A 24,264-nucleotide genomic window follows, 5' to 3' on the forward strand; every position below is an offset into this window, starting at 1 on the left:
GCATATTTTCGTAACAGATTTAATTAAAAAACTCTGAAGTTCGTAACTTTCGGTAAAAGATTTTTTATTAATATTAAAATGTACAGAGTATGTTTATATATCCCAAAATATTTTGAGCTGTTTTCTTTCAAACTCTATCTAAAGTGTAGAAAAATAAATTGAACTTAATTATTTCATATCGGGATAATTATTATATTGCATATAACGCCTAGCCATACATTTTTTTTACAAAAGTTTTTACAAAAGTTCCAGTGTGACAAATCATATTTTTCAAGATTTTCAATGTATGGCTGTATTTTTAATACGTTTACGGATAAATAAATTCATTTAATGATTCTCCACGAAACTATTTCATAATCAATTACATAGTATTTAAGAGGAATGATTATTTGATCGCGTTAATTTTAAACATAAAGCCAATATAATTTAAACCGGGACATCATAATTTATTAGTCTAAAATCATTCATAACTCATGTTTATAAAATTTACATATTTTCTAGTAATCTAATTTACATACTTTCTACTAATTTAGTGTTTCATTCCATTTTTGATTATTTTCTTTCTACAAATAATATTTTTCCTTTGTTCGGTTCTTTCACCTTCCGCTGTTTTTTCCTTATTTTCGTCGTTTTCTTAAGCTTTTCTCACCTTCGTCGAATAAATCTCGCTGTTCGCTTTAATTTTTCTTACTCATCTTTCTTATCTCGCTACTACTGCAACAGATGTTCGACAACAATGATTTTGTATTTTGTTTCAGAAGTTATTTGAAATTGTAACACATACCGTAATATTTAGAGAATTTATGATTTTTTCGGAACAATATCCTTTTTCAAACTTTGAAACAAATATTGATAGCTAAAGATTTACATATGTCTATTTTATTTAGACATATATTTATCTACCTATATTTATCTACGTTAAATGCAACGTTCGACTCTTTGATGAGCTGAATATAAATCTGAGCATCATTTCCGACAAAAAGTAAATTTTCGACTTTCACATTTTTTTGTACTTTAACCGCAAAAGCTATATAAATGTTATTTGCATAAAACAGTTCTATAAACTATCCCAAGGACGCTGATACAGTTTTTCAAAACATCATGAATATTTCAACGTTTTGAAACATTATTTTAAATAGGCGGATGCAATTAACTCAATTTTGTCAGGTACTCTTTTGTTTCTTTTTAAATAATATTCTAAGATAAAATCGAACTATGTATATTGCGCAACAAAGCGGATGTATAATCCTGCATATAGGAACCATCAACGCAATCATAAAATAGATTTTATTTTTGATTGAGAAAATAAAATAATTCTGCAAGAGATGAAGCGTCATCAGTGGTCCTCAGTGTCAATGGTCAATTTATGTTCTCCGCAACGATCACTGATGTTTGCTGTTGGTTTATCTTCAGCGGTTGTTACAAGAAGATGACAACAGCTATATGTATATAAAATTTACAAGTATGTATACATATACACGTTGATACACTGTGGTGAACACCGGCGAAATGAATATCAGCATTGAGGATCACTGACGGTACCCGTCTTCTGCGAAACTATTTTATTTTCTTCAACGAAAACAAACCTGCCTTGTTGTTTTCTCAACCGTTATACAGGGTGATCCACATTAGGATAATCACCTCAGTAAATGCACATCACTTCTTATTCTTACATAGAAAATCTATTTTTTATAGGTTTTGAATGGTATAAAACGAAGAGCGTGCTGTAAACAATAGTCATATATTATGGTGATTTTTTGCAAAGTATTCAAGTTACCGATATTTTTTCTTTGTATATCGTAACCTTGACATTGAAGTGCGTTCCAATATGTCAATTAATTAACGTTTTTTAGATACTTATTGGTAGAGGATATATATCTTTTTACGATATGTATACACGATATGTATATTCAATTATTCATAGTTTGCATAGCATTGACAATGGTCATTTCAGCTTCATGTTATTAAAATCTTTGTATAACTTTGGCACAGTAATATAACGCAATAAATTCAGAAAACAGTTCTTGTATTGTACCTTCGGATGTGACACCCTGTATATGTAGTATGAAGGCGGTCTGGGATTCCCTCTTATAAAAAGGGACCGTTCTATTGTGCGATGGAGTTGCGTTTCGATTGGAACTTTTAATTTTTAGAATAAATTATAAAATGATTAAGAAAATTGTTGCATTGTAAAATATTACAAAGAGATATGTATATCGTTCATTAGCAAACAAAATGACAAAACCCATTGTGTACAGGATCAATATAAACTAACATTTTTGCAAATCAATTTTCGACAACAAATAACTAGACTATGAATTATTAAATAAAATAAAAATTATCTGTATCGATTATAAGAAACACGAGTTTAATAACAATGCATTTTTTCTCTTAATGGTTTTAATAGATTGAAAATAACATAACAGTTTAATGCCGATTTTTTTATTCTATTCTAAAATTCGAGGTCTATTTTATAATTTTATTAAGGACGTAGTCGCGAATATACTTAATCAAATAATAAACTTTAAAAAATATATTTTAAAATACGACAAATTAAGCAGTGAACCGTAAATACCTAAACATACGTTAACGAACGAATTTTCGAAATATTGCAAATATATTTTGGGGGCATACAAAATTATTGTGACCGCCCTGCGTAATAAACTTCAATGAGGAAAAGTGTCCATCCTTGAGAGCGGCCGTTGATTTTTCTTATAGAGCGTATTTTACGTACTCTGTAATGTACAGGGTGATTCGACTGCATGTCAAACATTCGAAATAGTATTCATGGAGAACATTTTCGTCTTTCAGAACACTTTTTTTATTTCGAAACAGAACACAGATTTGATTTTGATTTTATGGACATCATTAGCGAAAGTGTTGTGTCATTTAATTTAATAAAGTAAAGAATGAAATGTTTTCGGAGAATCATAACAATAACGGATCTAAATCTGTTTCTTAAAATATCTAACGCATATTAAATTATTCTCAGTGTTTTGTTTCTAGCACCTCTTTGGTTTTTCGTCGACTCGATTCGATGAGGGTATACTATTCGAGAATAACAAGATCATTAGCGATTCATTATGTATTTTATGCAGAATCACCCATAGACAATTTTTATGTGTTGTTAAAAAAGCATAGTTATACATGTCTTCCACCCTTAAAAAACAAACGAGTTTGACTGAACAAAGCTGGAATGTAACCAGCCTACCTTGAAATCTGGCGCGTATTCGCTTAATATATTGACCCTGAGTATGTTTGAAACAAATTGAAAATAAAATTAAAAATCGGTTAAGCTGAAAGCGGTGATTTTCTTCTCTTTATCAAATTTCAAATTCGAATATTTCATAATAATTTTAATATTATTTTTTATTTATCGTATTAATATTTTACAACCCCGATAACTAAACAAATGAAAACGTAAGTATATATACATTGGTTAAAATAAAATATTACATTATTTCATTACAACTATTACGATGATATTATAATTATGAGTATACACTATGTAATTTAACTGTGTTATGAATTGTTTTGTCAATTACTGGTAAATTGAGTTTTTCTAAGCAGTATCTATACTATAAATATTCGAACAATATTTCACAATATTCAATATACTTAGAATCGCTCCCTTAAGAATTCAAAATTATGTTAAATATCTGTACGTAAAGTTTTATTTCAAGAAATATACTTTGTAAATGAAATGATTTATCAGAATCAAGTAAAATAAAATATTCCAAATATGCGGCATACATAGTCCGCGTACTTATTGAATAAATTCGAAAAATAAATTACTAACAACTAATTGTAAATAACTCGGTCAAACATGAATGATTTCGGACAATGATTGCAGATGGAAACTTTTGAAAGATCGTGAAAAATGATGCGACCGGCCGACAAACAAAGTTGTTCTTATTTGGAAATTATAGAAGCAAAAAGATGCTGTTCTTTTAATGTATTCAGAAGCTCGGGCACGTTCTCAGTGATCCTCCGCGACTCTTTGTGGTCAAGGCGCATATATAAATCCCGCGTTGACCGATCAGGATTCAGTTCTCACAGTCAGAATGTTGCGACCGGTGCACTTGGTGAGTTAACAAACCCCCGAGATTTCTTAGTTCGTTCACTGCTGCGTGTCACATTTTACGTGAAAATCTTCTACGATTTCTCTATCGGATATTTTTTAACACATTTACCGCAGTCAACGAGTACAGAAACTAAATAAAATCAGAACATATTTGTTCAACACTATTTTCACCGATCTTTTATATATACCTATGTTTACCAAACTAATTTTATAATTATTCTAGAACAAGCTGAAAAGTTAATCGTGGAAAGTGATTAAACTTAGAAAAGTAATTTAAATTAAAATTTTCAGTGGTGGTTTTTTACCATTCTTGTGATTTTGTGATTCATTCAATTAGCTGTTTAAAATTATTTTGATACGCGCATCTTTTTAGTTAATCTGATTTTGTATAATAACGTTCATACAAAAATTATTTCATATTATTATGCACATGATATAAATATTATCCAATAACATAAATCTACCTTACGTGCAAAGCACAGTTATGAAAATATCCAATTAAATAAAATAATATGTATCCTTTTGCAATAAGGTTGTTCTCCTCTTTATGGTGGTTTTGGTGGCGTCATTGGAAGAACAAGTAGATCCTGGCCGTCCAGAAAATGAACCAGCAGCCGTAAATGCACCGAACGATTTAGAAGCTGAAGCGTCTGCTTGGGGGTATGTTTTATTTGGACAATGAATAATAAGAAACGTAATCGATATAGATAATATCATATTGTTTACAAAAAATATAATACTGTTAATAACAAATGTAAAATATAAAACAAAATATTGTATGACGAATTTTATTTCTAGAAAAAAAACTAATATATCAAAGTACACGTACTACTTGCTATTCCCATTAGTAAAAAAAATACAGCGACAATACACGTATTTATTTGTTTCTCTTTAGTCTGTTATTAAAATTTAGTACTTTTGTTTAAAATTGGAGTTTTAGGAATGTGTCAGTTTACAGTCTGTTAAGATGCGTCAAAATGCGCGCTTAAAATAAATAGCAACGAAAAATTAACATTTGTAATCGTTAATTGTTACCGTGTTTCGTATATGACTAGCATAATTCTGTGGGTAATACATATAGAAAATATTTAGTTATTTAATGCATTTTGCACATTACTGTTTTCAAGGTATTCTTCACCATGGCGTTACGGTTGGAGGAGCGGCTGGAACGGATGGAAAGGAGCTGGTTGGGGTTGGGGAGGAAGAGGATGGGTCGGAAGAGGTGGTTGGTGGTGATCTTGGGACAAATTATAACTTCAATTATGCAGATGAAAAGAACCAGAACACATTTGTAACTTCATGTTTCTTAATCATTGCTAACTAAAGTTGGAAACCTAATTATGAATAAACATTATCCCAAATCGATTTTGACTTTTTATTGTTTTTCTTAATACGTTTACGCCTACAGAATGTCTGCTTTAAATGTATACACATGTATTGCCACAAAAAGAAACCGTATGACGAATAGTCAAAATTAAGAATTGTTTCAAAAACACTGTAACAGCGGATGACGCGATACCGCGTCAAAATGCGTATTGTTTTCTATGACGGATAACATAATATTGCGTTAAATTGCATGAAGTAGAAAAAAAATAATTTCTTGATTATTGGCCCAGCAATCCAATGATAGATACTCCAATTTTTTATAACACAATGCGTTGATGTAGAATTTTATAAATTAGACTAAACTCATCATGAAGAATCATATTGCAAAAAAGCTATTCAAAGTGCGAAAACCAACTGGATTATTTTATACTATTTTTTACAAATGTTGAACAATTACAAAAACAAAAATGTAGATTTAACAATAAATATTACTGATTATAGTAAATAAATGAAAAACGTGGATGTTACAGACCAGTATTTAGAATTTATTGTATATTTCGGAAGACAGGAATATGGCATAAGAAGCTGCAATATTTATTCTGTGTACTATTCAATTCTTATCGAATCTTTATAGGAATAAATCAATTACAAGAAAGTCCCTAAATGTTTACCGGAATATCACAAAGAAAGACAATATCGGGCCTGTTATGTTAATGAAAAACCAAGCTACACAAAATATAAATGGTTCTTCTGTAAAGTTCCATTACATATTACTTGTTTTTATGAATATTACTATTATTTTTAAAAGTATTCCTACCTGGTTCAATTATAGTTATACACATGAGCCATTTTTATTATACTTACGAATATAAATAATTTTTCTCTTTGGATGTAAATTCAATAAATTATGAGTTTTTCTATTTAAAGATTTTGCAACACATTTTTATATATTTTATCTTCCCATAATAGATAAAGTAATTATTATAATCAAGGCGTTGATACGCTGTGTACGTAAGAGAAAAATACCGCAAAAATAAAAGTCTAGAATATACAAAATTGAGCAAATTTATTATCTTCTTAATTTAATCATTATAGACTACTTTATACAAAGCTTTCATTTATTATATTAAATACGTATGAGATAATATCTTACTTATAGTAATGATGAAATCTAATTAACCTGTTAACCGAACGTTTTTCTAATTCTAAACACTTATAAAGATGTAACACAAGTAAAACAATGTTTTGTTACAATGAATGTAAATACCATACAGCTTATATGAATTGTGGATTCTATGAAAGTGCAGCATGAAAGAATTATTGCTTGAATTACGAAGAAAATTAAAATATTGTTGAAAAGCGACAACGAATGCGAATAACAAGTTAATTCGACTTTCCCGATTAACAGGTTAAAAAATTAAATTAGAATATTCACGGCTTCAAATTTAGTTTCACTGCTTCCTGACGTATGACAGAAATAAGTTCTTGATTTATTAAAAATATAAACCTGAGACCTGCAATCTGAAAAAGAACGAAATCTTTTTAAATAGGAATATATTTAGTGCACTATTTCATGATTTCAATTTTAATCTTTTTGCTGTGACGCACTTAAACTAAATCTTAGAGACAATATATTAAGAAATATTCACGCAATGATTACTAATTGTTGAAGTTTTTTAAAAATTATACATATTTTAAGCGAAATTACAGAAATGATTACTAAGACTTTCCACGTTGAGATTTTATATAATATTTAACCATTAATTGTATGTAACATTTACATTTAATTAATTCGCCATTTTTTAGGTCAATATAATCGGCATTCACAACAGAAAGTCACCTGATATAATACGAAAAATGAAATGTGAATACCTCTATCACACTATTATTATTAAGTTTCATTTTATTTCCAGCAAGTATAGGTCTACTGTCCACAAAAATAGGTCTCTTTCCTTCTGAAGAAAGAAAAAAGTCTCCGTTATTCCTTAAACGAATTGTTCCTTGTCTACGAGAAACTTTCCAGGCGGGTCCTTCCAATGTCAAATCTACGTCTACATTGTGGTCTTTTGCTGAACGACCTACAGTAATCTAAGAATAAAAAGAATAAAACATAAATTTATGAGCTATATAAGAGGTACATTTTAGAAAAATCTATAAAATATACATAATATCCCCAAAAAAGTAATACTTCATATAAATTATTTAAACATACTTCTTAAAATAACTTCTTCATTTTAAATATTACGAGAAAACTTATAATATAAAAGCTTCTCTATTTAGCATTAAAAAAATAATAGTAATTATGAATTGCTGTAACAAATGAATGCAGGTGGTTCATCATAGATGCAAAGGAGTTAATTATCTTCTTGCAATGTTAAAAATTTAGAGTTACATTAAAAATGAAAGAGTTATTATAAAATACTAAACAATGTGTACTGAAATAAAATAATACTAGTAATAATTTTTATTTATTCTGTAATTACCTCTCGTGACCTCATTAAATATCTAACAAGTCTTCCTCTAAGTATTGCTAAAGTTTGATTATCAAAATCTGGTGGATTTACTCCTGTTACACTGTCAACTAAAACCTGCCATCTACTTAGTTCGTTTTCTAACACTCTTATTTCTCTTTTATTTCTTCTATCAGCAGTAACCAGTTCCGCATCCACAAACTCATCCTTCTGTTCTAGTAACTCTGTGTCATTGATCATTTCTTCTGCATCAGAAAAATTAAGAACATGTTCACCACGAGGCAAACTTTGTGCAGTTTGATCAGGAAGGAGGTGATACTGTTTCATTAACTGCCAATGAGCTAATAAAGCTTTAGCAGTTCTTGCCGAGTAAAAGGTGTGTGCATTTGCTTCAAGCAATTCCTGAAAGACTTCTAATGTTGGTTGAGAAGTCTGAAAAAGCACAAACAACATAAAATATAAATAAACTGAACATTTAAAAATACTAACTTGAGAGTATGTAAATAGACTTAAGTGATGTATTACAAGATGATTATTACAAAAAATTAACTAAAGTTCTTAAAACTATGCATCAAAATATATTCAGGAACCATCATCTAAAAAATAACTAATGTATGAAAATACATGAAAACAACATGAAAATAATATCATCTGTCAGTGCTTCTTATATTTGTATGAAATAAGAAATCCTAAAATATAAACTAAAATAGTAATTTTAATAAAACTCGATTATTATTTAATTTTTAATCAAACAAAACTCTAAATAAAGCATTAATATCAATCTTAATAAAGATACACTAAATTATAGTTTCCTCAAACTAAACAAAATTTCATTACCGATTTTACAGTACCAAGAAGATCTTCTTCTGCTTTACTGTATAAAGTTCTTGCTTGTACACTAGCAATTAATTCTGGATGTAAATTGCGCATGGCTTGTACTGCCACTCTCGAAACTGCACTATCATATAATAGAGCATACCATCTCTGTTGGATTTCTTGTAGTGTGAACCGACATGAAAATTTTGTACCTCTGTGAACCTGTTTTATGAAATAATTGCTTACAATATAAAAATATAATAAAAAATTACAAGAAATCTATACATATTTAATAAAATACAAGTACCATTCTCAAATCATTTGTCTGCTGTACACCAGTGATTAATGCTAAATCATCTGTAGGTTTCCATCTACCCAAATCTTTTGTAGCATTTACAGAATGTGAGTGGTTTTTATTCTTTTTGTTTTTTCTGCCAGGAGCACTTGAACCTCCTGGTCTACTTGTTCGTCGATTACATCTATCTGGATGAGATACATTTGCAGAAATTGGAATGGGACTTGGTACATTTTGTTGTGGAAGACATTCCATTGGAGCAGTAGAAATTGAAACAGTTCTAGACCTAGCGGCCGACTTTGCACTCGTAGCAGGTGGTTGTAAGTTGAATGTTGTTTCAACAAGCTCATCGTCAAACTTTCTGCGCTTTATTGTACGTGAAGAACTATAATTGTAATAACAATGCAATATAGTTATCAGCACTCTTACATATTATATTAATAATATTAGAGCACTAATAATTAAATAGAAAAATATCTACTTTAAAATACTTCATATTTGATTAATTTCTTTTCATTAATATATAAGATAATTTGTATAACTACAATAAAAGATATTATCTCTTGTTTCATTACAACTAGAAAGAATTCTTAAATGAGAAGACAGATAGAAAATAAAACTTCCATGATTTATAATTTAAATTAAACTATTATACATGTATATAGAATATTATTTTGCATATGGAGAATACAACAGAGGCAAATTTAACACACTAAAATAAGCACAAGAGTTTGTAAACCACACACCCTGAGTGACCCGCTTTCAAGTTAAAGTACAGTTTATGTTTACACAAATGGTAAAAATATATCATTGCAATTGCAAAGAAAATATGATCCCTAAAAATGTAATTCTGATTATATCATTAATTTCTTCCTCTTCAATTTTATTCTTTAATCAGAATCAGAAAAGGGATATAATTTGATCTAGTTAAATTAATTTCTCTGAATATACAAAGAGATAATGTGCCAAGAGAATATTTAATAACTAATAATAACTGTACATCACAACAGAAAAAAATACGTAACAATACTATTCGGATATATAACAAATATTTCATTACATTCTATAAGTCATACTGTTAGAAATTCATTGTATCATACATGATTATCAACCAAGATTATTAATAGATTTATTAATCTATTAATAAATACAACTAAATTTTACACAAATATAATGTTCATTTTAAAATTTAGTTAAAATTACCTTTCAATTATTACACATTGTAGAATAAATAATTAAATTCTTTTTAATATTAATTATTTTACTTTCACATATCGAAATTACTATTAATAGTTTTAATTATCGTAATTATTATTACTTTTTATTACTACAATCAATTCTTTGAAAATGATACTTAAATAATATTTTTAGAAGTTTTTAATATCATTTCAGTTTAATAATACGTTCATTTACTATTTAAAAATTATACACTTCTTTGTATACAACAATATTCCAAATAAAACATATAATTACTCATTACATATAATGTGTTAAAAATTTATAGGCACCTTCTGCGCTTTGTAGACAATGAATCCAAACTTGTTGATTCAATGGGTATATTTAAAAATCCATCATTACCGTGAGAAAACCCATGATTTATATTCGAAGGAGTTGGAATATCCATACTTTGCTTTTTGTGAAGCAAGAAGGTTAGTTTAACGTAAACAATATACTACGACCACGCATAAATGAATTGCGCTACGACACAAATACTGATATTATATTCACAATAATTTAAAGCATAAAACGGGAGTAGAACTTTATTGCATAATACTGAGCATTAATTTAAGTAAAAAAAATTTTACGCTTTATGTATTGTAGGCATTTACAGTGATTTACAGTTTGGAGTTTCGACAGAACGACGCAGAACGAGCAATATAGTAACTACAATTGAGATCATGGTTCGTGGTAAACTGATGTGATATGGTAAGTTCATTCATTATTTTGTTAATGTGGGGAATCTGGGGTTTTACCTCTGATTCCCTAGGCAGCTCCCCAATAATCAGTTGGTAACACGGTTGGCAGCACTGACTACCAACCGTTGCCGCTCGTGCTCTGTCGAGCGAGACGTATTCGTAATCGAACACTAGACCAGAACAGATACTGGGCTCGTCCCACCGTTATCTACCACCACGTGCCGAGTATAGTCTACAGTGATTGTAATACAATAATTTCCGCCGCCAGTTTTTGCCGCTCAGCCGCCATCTTGCCATCTCGCCATCGCAAGCATTTTGTCATCCGTCTCCTCTAGCCCAGGACGATGTGTTAAAAGCGTTTCTCGAGAAACACGTCGATTCGTACCGAGTTCCGAAAATTCTGTCATTTTTCCGCGAGAACCCCGCGCTATGGTTCATGCAAGTCGAGTCGTCGCTTTCCGCGGCGAGAATTACTACCCAAAAGACGATGGCCGACATCGTCATTTCCGCACTGTCGTTCGAGGAAATCTCCTCGATTAGAGATATCCTAAAAACGCGAGCGGAATCACCCGATTTGTACGAGCTCATAAAAGCGCGAATCATATCAAATTTCTCAGCGTCCGCGGAGGCGCGTCTTGGCCGACTTCTCAAGGGCGAGATTATTACCGACGGTAAGCGGTCGCGAGTCCTTATGCGCCTGCGAAATTTGAATGACGGGTCATGCAGTGACGACATCATCCGCGCTATTTTCCTGGAACACCTTCCCACTCAAATACAGGCAGTTCTAGCGATGTCGAAAATCACCGACCTTCAAGAGTTCGCGGAACTCGCCGACAAGGTGGTCGAAGCATCGGGTCTTGATGCGTCCGTAGTTTCTTCCGTCACACCCCCGGTCCTATCTAAACGCGAATTGGGAGAGAAAATCGATCAACTCGCACGCCAACTAGCCGAATTGACCAAATTGGTGAAGCAAAATCCTCGCGACTCGCGACGCAGAACCCCTTTTAAGATTTGTTCACTAGGGTATTCGGACGAAGATTTCCTCTACATGTCTCAAAGACGTGAATTCATGCCCCGCGGAAGGGGACAAAGCCGTGGCCGAGGGCGCGGTTTTGCTATGCGTCGCGAGCCGTCACAGATCCATCATGACGACCGCTATGAGGAGGAGCGACACGAGAGACCCAGGTCATCGAGGCCTAAGGCTCAAGCTAACATACGCCCTCCCAAAGTTGAGGGGGAGTGGGTGTCCGGTGCACCAAAACCGACGCACCTAACCACATCGGGGACTGCCCCAAGGAATGACCCGTTGCACTTGGAATCATTGATTCCTGTGGTAACAGCGGAGGATAGACTTATTGTGAAGAAAGAGAAGATCTTTCCTGGCTTCTTTGGATTACCCGGAATAACCACTCAACTACACCAGTCAGTTTGTGCTATCGACAATGGCTTTAGCCGTCGTGTGCCCGAATCGGCTTTTGCATATTATGTGGCGCACTTGCGTTTGCCCGATTGCTTAAGCTGAAGAAACTGACCGGCGAATTTACTACACATGAGGAAGACGCATTCATGGAGAGTATTTACAACGCTAACCTTCAGGTTCCAGCGTTGTTGAATTATTACCTATCAGCTTTCGGTGAATTCAAGCTACATGGCCGTGACGTTAGAGTCAGGTTTAAAAGGCTTAATTATTTAAAATCCGAAGATGACGGCACAGTGGGGTGGTTTGGTCAAGTTGGCGAACGCACCCATTGGCTGTATGCAGCGTATCCCTGTCTCGCTGTCTATCTTGCGCGTGTTCAGGCAGATATGGTTTACACCGCTGATAGGAATATAGAGGATCCCCACTGGCGATTACCAGTGGATATAGAGCCCGAGGTTGACGGAGATGCGCACCCAGGCTTTCCGACCCAGAACCTCTTGGGCTACGGCCCATCGAGGAGACTCACACCGATTCAGATTCAGTGGCTTTTGGAAGCCGGTTGGAGTGAAGCAGGCGACTACAGATATAGATGAAATGGCTTTAGTGATGCCTTTCTTATTAGCCGTGCAAACAGAGCTCCAATCTGTTAAGCTGAAATTAGTACCACTAGTTACCGACATTAACGGTTCAGTAGCCCAGTCGGTTACTACCCGTACCTCACCCGGATGTATTAATGTTTTGGAGCCGAGTTCATCTATGGTTGCCGTCTATGGACTGGAAGTCCCTGGCAACATAGTTGTGGCCACTAAAAGTGTTAGGCCACTTCAGTTCCATCTCATTACCAACGAAGAAACCAACAACTGGTCCATTTACGAATGGGAACAGTTTACTGCCGTGCCTCTTGCTTGGCAGGTAACTGCTAATACTCTATATGATGCATGTGGCAAGCTTTTTAAGTTGGAGATGTGTAGAACTGCTCCTTTTGTACCTCATACTGAGGCCTTAAAGCTTTGTAATATATTGCATCCCTTCTTAGGTTTAAGAACATGTACATAGCGTAGTTTTTAAGCGTTAATATTGTATATAGTTATAACACAATGTAAAAAAAAAAAAAACTGAATTACCGATCCCACGCCCCATGGAAAAACTGCCGTGAGCTTCTGCTCTTCGAGGCAGATCTGTATCGTGCGCTGTAGCGAGCATCGATCTGCCCGTACGCACTCGGGGGGGAGTGTGTGGGGAATCTGGGGTTTTACCTCTGATTCCCTAGGCAGCTCCCTGTTACGGTCTGGATTGTTTAGGTCGTAGGGAATTCGATGTGGTTCGGTTGCCCGTGGAGCGCTGAACCACTCTGCTCGTGAAAAGTTGTAGAGAGATGTACAAACTCTGAATACTTTAAGCAAAAGGTACTTTATTTATAGAGCTCTAAGATGTACTTTCTTTGACTGTCGAATAAAGTCTGAGGTTTTCCGTGGAGTTCTGCATTTTCTTCCAGCTTCTTTTCCTTCCCTCCTTCGTTAGCCAATAGGATAATTAGCTGGGCGCTGGTGAATTTGCTGGACGTTGATTTGTCGGCTGGTCCGTCTTCCGGTTGCAGCTCGAAGATGATTGGTGGTTCGACGGTGCGCATGCGGATGGGAGTGCGCGGGAGTCGAGCGCGCAGGGGTGAAAAGCCCGCCGAAACTAACATTGTGGGGGTGTGCCGCGCGCGAAGATTTCGGCTCGAGGACTGAGTAAGAAAGAGAGGTCAGAGAGGGTTCCGAGAAGTCCTTATCTAAAGATTTACGACGTCCTGTACTTGAGAGATCCGGGTTTGCTATTGTAACTTGTCTAGTTCACGTGAAATCGGAGAGGGTCTTACGAGAGGCTACGTGACTTTCTCTACATTCCTCGATTAGTCTCGCTAGATAAAAAAAAAGGCTCAACGAAGAATTTCGTGGGAACTCTCTCATTATCTCTTTACATATTCTCAGTTATTCCTCTCGGCCGATACTGTATCTCTATATAAATATACGATATAAATTTGTATATACATTCGAACTTCCCTCTTGTCGCCATAAATTGAAAGCGTATAGTCTAATAGCACGGTCGTAATATAAACTAGTGACTATGTTCGCGTCGCTCATGAAACGTGATAACGTAACATCCCCAACAATCAGTTGGTAACGCGATTGGCAGCACTGACTACCAACCGTTGCCGCTCGTGCTCTATCGAGCGGGAAATATTCGTAATTGAATGCTAGACCCGAACAGACATATTCGTAATCGAACACTAGACCAGAACAGATACTGGGCTAGTCCCACCGTTATCTACCACCACGTGCCGAGTATAGTCTGTAGTGATTGTAATACAGTAGAGTCGGTGATCGAGGGATGGTGTATTTATCCATTAAATAGTCCTTCCCTCCGGGAAGACCACTGTCCAGCAGTCCGTGTAGGGAACTGCTGGCCTTCGATCATAATCATCGAAGCGGTCTTCCGAACGTTATACTGGGAGGTATAACCGGTACGCGCAGTTGTACCACGTAATCCCTACAATTAAGACGTTTCGAATGCCCCCTACCGACATGCATTAGTATCAAATCATCAATGACAAGATTTTGAAATTTGAGTGAATGCGAAAGTGAGATTTATTTATAAGATTTTTTTTGAAATGGTTGTGTGTATATGTTGATTTCTAAATAAAAAATTTTTACTTTTTTAATATTGAGATAATGTACACAAATACTTCACTTGATATTGCGTAAAACAATAGAATTTGCTTATTTATATTTGTTATAGTCAAGAACAGTGTGATTTTGATATTTTTATATTATGGATTCATTAAATCAATTACGTCCGATCGAAGAGGATTAGGTGGGACTAGGTCTCAAAATTACAATTGAATATTAACTTAAATTTATTTGTTGTTGTACATATCAGTGTTCATTCTAACTTCTAAACTTCCAATTTATAATATTCCATACTTTTTATATTCAGTTTAGTTAAAGTATTTGTATAACCAACACATTTTACAAGTATTATGTATAATATAAATAGTATTCATTGTTACCAAAAGTGTCCCACAGAATTGTTTCTATTCAAGGATAACATGAATTCCATTTAATTTTATTCAGTTTTTAGTAATTATAATATGCACGTAAAGTAAAATCCTTAATAGTTAAATTTTCTAGGTTAAGAACTTATTAGATGTAATAATATTGCATGAAAATATTTTTTCTGTTATCAATTACCATTGTGGTGCAAACACTATTAAGAGCCACTGTAGTTAATAATAATAATAATAATAATATAGATATGTTAATGTAATACTGTGTGAACAGTAGTAGTATTTAGTTAAAGAAAACACTAAATATTTTAATTTAAAAAAATATAATCAATGTAGAAAGTATTTGTACAGTGATCAATGTATCGTATATATAAACCACTGTCTTGTATTATATAAAGAATGTCTTAGATCACTCTGACCAGTTTTTACATTTATTGATGGTATCATGAATCACAGTGTCTATATTGACATTCTTAAAAACCACTTCCATTCTAGTGTAAATAAAATGGTACTTGACTATTTTATATTCATCCATCTGTTCATATAACAGTAGACAGTGGCTTTTATATCATGCACCACAATACTTAAAAAATGTCATCAGACATAGATCCTGTTGAACATCCATGGATTTATTTGTTAAAAATAATTTGTAATCATAACATTACATTTAAAGAATGTTTAAAAGACGTTTTGCTAGAAGACGAGAGTACAATACAGTCTGCTACACCTAAATTAGTAAATTCCATGTCAAGAAAAGCTTTTACAATATCAAAAAGCAATCCGACAAATTATAAAACTTATGCGTATATTTAGTTTGGTTTCATAGTCTAATTCTGTATATTTGCATGTTTTTACTGATACAATTTTGTTTACACAAAATTTGTATTCTACCCTTTTTGTACCTTTAAAATTAATTACCGTTTATTATAAAAATATCGACGTACAGTATATTAACTAAAATTCTGTCCGCTGTAATAGAAGCAAATAAACCAAGTCGCAGTAATAAATATGGACTAATAAATTACATAAAACTTCGTAATAATGAAGAATCGTTTAAAATTTAAATCGTAACCATGTTAGAATACTGGATCTTTAGTTTACAGACTATTCGCACGCGGCGCTAAACTTGTAACGTCTACTATTAGAGGAGATTGTAGTGTCTTTTTACAAATCTCTTGCTCAATCTCCATCTGACTCCCTCTTTTTCTATCTCCCCCTTCCAATATACTACAGTTCTACTCTTCCTCTCAACTTCTCGAAGATTTCCGCGTATCGAGTTAAGCTTAAGATCAGTGCGTACCATCTTAAATGTTCTCCGTTTGCACAACAATCACAGTGTTCGGAAAACTAGTCATTACGTAGACCACGTTCACGTTCCCTCGTGAACCACCCTATATAGAAAGTTTCAACAATAATTTTTACAAAGTTTTTTTTGTCTCTCTGTCTGCTTTCTGTTTGTCTCGGTTCCTCTTTCTCTTTGGGTGCGTGAGTGCGAAAATATCAGACAGTGCAAAGGAGTTCCACATCGATGTATCGATACTAAGACTCCCGGGGGCGAGGTTTTGAGACAATAGTCCCTGAGTGAGGTTACATGGACTCGTTGAAATGTCGTGGTTCCTTAAACGGCGGACTTACGATTAGCTCGGGTGAGTTTAATTTTCATTAAATTACAGTGCGGTAGATTCTGTGCAACGGGAAAATGCGCGGTTTCCATTGGTTCGATGGAGTAGATTTACCCGATTGTGGCTGGCCCGATTATTTTAGACGATGACGTGCTGCTTATGTACACTCAACACCTTGTATCCTTACTCTACCCGTGCCGCATTCCTTTGGCGATTTCAACTGTGCGATATTTCAGTTAAACGGGATATTACCAGACGCTGCTCTTTTCTATTCTTCGATATGTGGACGAAAAGTCGAAAAATTATAACTGCTCGATATCAGATCATAAATGTAACAGCAAAAGAATTACGATCAGAAATATAAACATTTTAAGATACATGTAATTTCAAATACTTTGTGTGTGCTGATATTATTTAAAGGATTCACACTGACGCAAAACAATTAAACATATTATCTTCAAATGTTTGATTATAATCGTTTTATTCGTCTAGTAATTATTTTGAATTTATTGTGTTTTATTTGTAATATAAATGCACTGAAATATTCAGCATCACATTCACCATACCCTTACCTACATACCAATATAAAATATGTTGAGTAACGTCTTTGACAAGTACCTATATCTTGTTTATTTTGACATTGTTTACATGTGGTAACCTGCAAATTAATTCATTAACTGTTTATTTCGTTTTGTAAATTATAATGACGTGTAATAGACTGAATTAACAAATGTAAAAAATAAATAAAAAAATAATAAATAACATATTATTTATTTGTTACTAATGCATACATATTTAACTATCTTTACATTGATTTATTGTGTTTATATTATTCGCGTAATAATAGATAACCCATTCGTCACATTATTATGAGAATTTTCCAAAACAAAAGTAAACATTGATCCGGAATACAGAAGTTTTGCTTCAAAATTATTAAATAAACCAAACTTATCTCATCATTTAGTACAAAGAAAATGTACTATTATAATCTGTACAAAAATTGCAAAGCATCTTAATTAATTGGTTATTTTATTATTAAAAAGTTTATTTTTTAGTCATAAAAACTTAAATTTGTTTATAGATTTTCTTCACTTTGCTGAAGATTTTACTTCCAAATTATCAGAAATATTTAAATTAAATTTACTAATTTCATTCATTTGTAACAAATAATTAATACCAGGTTAATATTTCGTTTTATAACGGAAATATTCAATCGGTGTTGTTTAACATAATACGTTATTTTATGATTACTATAAACGAGTAGGTACTACCTACGTTCAATTTATTCTTATCAATGAAATTATTCACTGCTATCCACATTGTCTCGTTAAATCTTCCGACTTGATTAGTTTGTCAACCTATTCTTTGTTTGAAGAAAGATTCAATTTTATTTTAAAAGCTTGAAATTTTATCTAATTCAAAATTAACATTAATTTAATTATAACTTCAGATTTCTGTATTAAAGTAACATATTTTTTTAATTAATTGATGCAAATTGGAATGAAAAACTTGTGTTTTATTAAAATTTTTGCAAAATAGAGTTTTTTAATAAATATCTCGTACAATAAACATTCAGTACATTCAAATGTAAAGATTTTTGATTCTTTTTAGATCATAAGAAAATTTTTTCTGTTGGATAACGAAAGTAGAAAATTTATATAAATAAAATCTATAAATCGGAAAGCGTCTGTTATTACAGTGTTTGCCGAAAAAGATAACTCATGTTATAATACTCTATTCTCATATTGCAAATTTGCAGTAATAGGACTGAGCTGGCCAAATATTATGATTGTAGCAATCTTCTTTCAAAAATTAAATATTAAAAAATATTGTTTGAAAAGTAGAATATTTGGGTGTAGAAAGCTTCTTCAGTAGTCTCTACCTGCTTCTTGGATAAAAAACCGAAAGGGTCGGAAAGAAATATGGGAATAGGCGGTTGAATTGTTTTCTATGTAGGGAGCAGGTAAAGTTCGATTCCAGAGAGCAGAAAGGTTTCCCCAATACAAACCTAATGGATTTAAGTTGGAGTCGTGTTCGGTATGTTCGAATATTTTGGGTGGTCGTGTATCTTCACAAACCTCGAATATAATACTTGCCCTTTTGTGTTATATTAAACGATATTCTTTTTTTTTTGGTTGTTTAATTTTTATTGTTTATTTGTCAACCATAAATTTAACTAATTTAAACGCAATTAGTGGAAAGGAAGAACACGTGTTAGAAAAGAATGCGTACCTTTTTAAGGGTTTTCTAACAGTTACAAATACATATTTCGGGTATCGTAAATATTGTATATATATTTATAATATATATTATTTTAATATACGCTCGAATCTTTAAAACGTATTTATTGTAGTTATAAATTATAATAATTAGATATAGTACAATTAAATGATTAAGAAATGTTTTAAATATCTAAACAGCATGAATAATGAAACGTGCTACAACATAGAGGTGGGCAAAATAGTTTATTAGAAATTAACATTAATTAGTCACAATCTCCGTTTTCGTCTTAGATGATTAATTACGGAAATTAAGTACCCTTGACAATTTAATCTAAACAATACTCTGTTATATTATTTTGTCTTTAAAAATACGAACTAATTAAGTAATTTTTAAGAGAAACGCGTGAAATTTAAATATTTCAGCTCGAAAATAATGTAAATAGTCGCGTTATCAATTTGGTTCTTTAGACGTGTATTTTTTCAAATTTGTAAATTTTATGAAATTGCTCCTATATTTGTTAAATTTGAATAATATTCTCTAACGTTTAAAGCATTCAACGATGTCCTTTGTCGTGTAACACATAAATTATATGTATAAAATATATTTCATAAAATTTTGTCATAATTTATTTAACTTACTAATATTCTAATAGTAAATTGAGCTCTTCAAAATCAAAAACGTTGAAGATTTGTACAAATTCCATTACAAATAATATTCTTATTAACTACAATATGTAAAATTAATTTTTCATCCTTGGAAAATGACTTGTTATGGAGTTTTAATAGATCTACAATGTAGTATTAAGTAGAAATCCAAAGGATTAATCCAAATTTTTTATGTATTTACAGATATTTAAAAAATAATACTATTAATTTTAGTTATTAATGATTATATATATCTTAATTAATACAAAAATTCTATTAATAAATTGCTCAAAATAAGTTTGAAATAAGTTAAAGAAATAATATACACAGACATACGTACAATTTCAAAGCAGACATATATACAAATATAGTATATTATTTCATGTTTTCCAGTAAATTTATATCATCCACTTCTAAACTAAATGATTTATTTATTTGTTATTAGGGAGGCAACATCCGTGAGCAACGACATCACAATGCGCATGTTGCTGCCACTGAGATTGGTTTTCGTCGCAGCAAATTTGCTGCTGGCAGCTACCAAAGCAAATGTTCATATGCACTTACATTCTGACACTGCCAAACATTTTTCTATTGGAGAGCATGAACAAGCAATTGCTGGAATAGAGGCTAGCCTACTGTCACTTCTTGGTTTTGCAAAAAGGCCAAAACCACAAGGCCCAGCTTATGTTCCAGAGTCTCTAAAAAAACTGTTTGTTAAACAAAATTCTATTGGTATGGCTGATATTGCTAGACCAGGTATTAATGCTAGATCTGCTAATACAGTTCGCTCCTTTTCTCATATTGGTAAGTGTATTTTACATTAATAGAACTTATTTTATGTGTAATTAAAATAAATTTGATTATTTTTTCACTATTAATGTACAAAGCAAAACGCACTTATGAATACTAATAATTGCAATAACGAATAAAATGTTTCTTTTTTTATTACAGAGAGTGACTTGGACCATAAATTTCAGTCTCCAAATCGCTTTCGTCTTTCCTTTGACTTAAGCAGTATACCTTCAGGAGAGAAATTACAAGCTGCTGAATTAAGTGTGTCTCGAAAATCCATATTGAATGAAAAAGATTCCACACAGAAATTGGGTAGAATACTTGTTTATGATATTTTACGTCCTGGTACAAAGGGACATAGTGCTCCACTATTGCGTTTAATTGACAGCAAACCAGTTAATACTAGAAAGAATGGCACAATTAGTTTAGATGTTCACCCTGCTGTAGAGAGGTGGATAGATGATCCTAAGAATAATCATGGACTCCTGGTGCATGTGCATGGAAGTAAACAGGAGCATGTACGTTTAAAAAGGAGTATAAATGAGAGAAACGAGACATGGGTCATTAGTCGACCAATGTTATTTACATATACAGATGATGGCAGGTAGGAAAGATCTTGATTTCTTCCTTTATAGAATAACGTAATTTAATTTCGTATTCTTATGTACAACAGATTTTTAATTATTAAAATCAAGATGAGTAAATTTAAATAAATTTTATTATAATAATTTGATATCAGTCTTCATACATTTTTTAAACTATTGAAACGTGTAATATATTTTTTCTTCATGTTAAATATTTTCATTAATACGAATGTCAAAGGGGAATATTAATTATAGTAATTTTATAATTGTAATAATGACATTTTTGGATACAAATTTTATTTTTAAATAAGAATTACTTGTTTAATAATATATTAAAAATCTCATTACATAGTTTGTCTTTTGAAAATTTTTCCCTTGTAAATATTTTTGTTGCAAATATTTAGATAACGAGAGGATCCTATTAATTAAAAATGTTTTTATTTATCTTTAATTAGTATGTTTTACAACAATTAATTTAATACATTCATTAATTATGTAATAGGTATAAAATGTCGTCTGCGAGTCAAATAATGGACCGCCGTGCCAGGAGAGCTGCACTTCGAAAAAATCGGCGGAAAGATGGTCGTGAAAACTGTAGACGACTCCCGCTCTATGTTGATTTTGCAGATGTTGGTTGGAATGATTGGATTGTTGCTCCTCCTGGTTATGATGCATTTTACTGTCATGGCGATTGCCCTTTTCCCCTGGCAGATCATTTGAATTCTACTAATCATGCGATTGTTCAGAACTTGGTTTATTCAACGAAACCAAGCATGGTGCCAAAGGCTTGTTGTGTACCTACTGCGCTCAGTTCAATATCCATGCTCTATCTTGACGAGGAGAATAAAGTAGTTCTGAAAAATTATCAGGATATGGCTGTTCTTGGATGTGGATGCCGCTAATCATTCACTGACTGGTTTAGTTAAATATTTTCATAATGAAGTATTTATATGCGACAAAAATGAAAATTATTTAAAAGACATTAGCAAAGTGAGATGATAGAGAATTCAAAGATTCTGCGAAATTGAATGCATAATAAATATTGCCATGTTTGAAGAGAACGTTGAAGTGTTCTTGAGTGTCAATACAATTAAGACACACTTAAGAGATCTTAAACTCATTGAATGCAAAAAATCAATTCATTGTTAATTATACAAGATTATAGTAGTCCTGAATGCCTAACTTGTCTATCTATGAAATGACCATGGATGGGAAAGATTTATATTATACATGTTTTTGATACATCACATTGTTATACAAAATTTAGATGGATAGGAATAATAAAAAAGTTTGGTAGAAAATGTTTAACTTTTTAAAAATATATGCACAGATATTGTTAAAATGAATGATTATTTTGCTACATATGATCGACTGATCTAATTAATGATATACAATTGAAAACGGATACGATTTTAAGTAGATTATAATCCTTATCGTGTGCCTTACTTTGAAAACTTTTCTTTCAGAAAAGAGAAATATTTTTTGGTAATGATTTAAATTGAGGTAAATGTGCGTGCCAAAATTTGAAGTATCCCTATCATATTCATAAAATTTTAAATAATTGATGAAGTCATATCTTTCGTCATTAACGGCAGAAAAAATGCACTAACTTTTTAAAAGCAAGACTTTTCTAGTAAACTCTTTTATAGAATAATTACTCCTTTGGTACTTGAAATTTATTTTTTATTAACTTTACTTCGTTTGTGGAAGTTAATATAATAATTATTTAAATAATTTCAGTATTCTAAGTTTATTTTGAACATATATCAAATATATACATTAGGCTCTTTTAATGCTACAAAATGCATTAAAGAAGTTTTAAATAATTTTATAAAGGATCTTTACACGTGAAAGAAATTATTTTAAGATGCTCTCTTTCATTATGATTGTATTGTTATTCATTTCGATTAATTCACATTAAGTTAAAAGATCTATAATAAGCCATATTACATTTTTACGAATTATAAATAATATTTTTAACTTTAGAAGCTTAGTGCAACTAAAAGTTCGGACAATAAATAGATAATTTCATAATTGTTAGTTTACTCTTCGAAAATATGTATAAACAAATAGCAAGGAGACATGTCTTTAATTAAAAATTGTTAAATATATTCGAAATTATTTTATATTCTGACCAATGAATACCACAGAATCTAAGACTATAATGTAAAAATGTAGAAACAATTGGAATTTATTAATCTATATTTGAAAGCCTAAATTAAGAATATACCAAGTTGTATTTCGCAATAGACAAGTAAACAATACTCTAAGTTATCTTGATTGTGTATCTTGAAAGCAATTCGCCTATTGCAATCTTTTAATGGATACCATAAAAGTGTAAAATTTTAACTAATTATTCGAAAACATCTTGTTATAGAATAATAATTTAAATAGAATTTATTTTTAATTAATCAAAATGTCAATCTATTTTAATTTTATTCTGTAAAAAAATATAAAACATTTAATATTTTGTCCCTCGCATATGTTGTCGAAATTATATGTAGTAATTATGCTTTTACTTTTCTTTATTTTAATGATGACAATCCAATTTGGTAATATACAAATAGCATAAATATATGTTGGAAATCAAGCTAATTTATAAATTAACAACGTCTGCCGTCGGGAAGGACCGTACCTGCGTAAGGAACAATTATTTATTGTGTTAACAAAGAAATCTAAGCGTATGTATATTTGTACAAAAACAAACAAGAAAATTGTTAAGAATCGTAAGTAATTATGGCGCGCGTCGGCCTGTAAAATCTGTAAAATAGATAGAAATAAAAAGGACCTGTGTAAATAGTGCGTCTGTATAGTGCATTAGTATATATAGTATTTTATTCGATGTTTTTACTACTATTTCTACGTTCTTTAATTGTACACAGATATTGCGTGTGTAAATAGTATATAAATTTTAATAAATAGATATATTAAATTACATTTATGCTTTTGTACTTAAAAAAAATAATAAATGATCACAAAGGAATAAAAAAATACCAATTGGAAGTGAAGTAGCATTTAATAA

At 31.6% G+C, this 24,264-nt stretch overlaps 2 protein-coding genes and 1 long non-coding RNA gene across 3 annotated transcripts; 2 read left to right on the top strand and 1 right to left on the bottom strand.

Moving 5' to 3' along the window:
* Positions 1-3,828: 3,828 nt before the first annotated feature.
* LOC144469123 (uncharacterized) lies at positions 3,829-5,437 on the top strand. Its single transcript, XR_013493918.1, has 3 exons — positions 3,829-4,085; positions 4,617-4,744; positions 5,212-5,437. It is a non-coding gene; the product is annotated as an uncharacterized LOC144469123 (long non-coding RNA).
* A 988-nt stretch (positions 5,438-6,425) lies between these two features.
* Positions 6,426-10,885, bottom strand: Rcd5 (microspherule protein Rcd5). Its single transcript, XM_078179092.1, has 6 exons — positions 10,501-10,885; positions 9,005-9,377; positions 8,719-8,919; positions 7,894-8,313; positions 7,283-7,498; positions 6,426-6,931 (listed from the first exon to the last, which is right to left on the bottom strand). Exons 1-6 carry the CDS (start codon positions 10,614-10,616, stop codon positions 6,842-6,844), a joined length of 1,416 nt encoding a protein of 471 aa, XP_078035218.1. The 5' UTR covers positions 10,617-10,885; the 3' UTR covers positions 6,426-6,841.
* A 3,833-nt stretch (positions 10,886-14,718) lies between these two features.
* On the top strand, positions 14,719-24,199 carry LOC144468968 (protein decapentaplegic). The gene is made up of 4 exons (XM_078178795.1): positions 14,719-17,023; positions 20,312-20,670; positions 20,818-21,262; positions 21,745-24,199. The coding sequence occupies exons 2-4, from the start codon at positions 20,343-20,345 to the stop codon at positions 22,142-22,144; spliced, it is 1,173 nt and encodes a 390-aa protein (XP_078034921.1). The 5' UTR covers positions 14,719-17,023; positions 20,312-20,342; the 3' UTR covers positions 22,145-24,199.
* Positions 24,200-24,264: the final 65 nt, after the last annotated feature.

This window comes from Augochlora pura, chromosome 4 (genome assembly GCF_028453695.1).
Source record: "Augochlora pura isolate Apur16 chromosome 4, APUR_v2.2.1, whole genome shotgun sequence".
In the NCBI taxonomy this organism is placed as follows: domain Eukaryota; kingdom Metazoa; phylum Arthropoda; class Insecta; order Hymenoptera; family Halictidae; genus Augochlora; species Augochlora pura.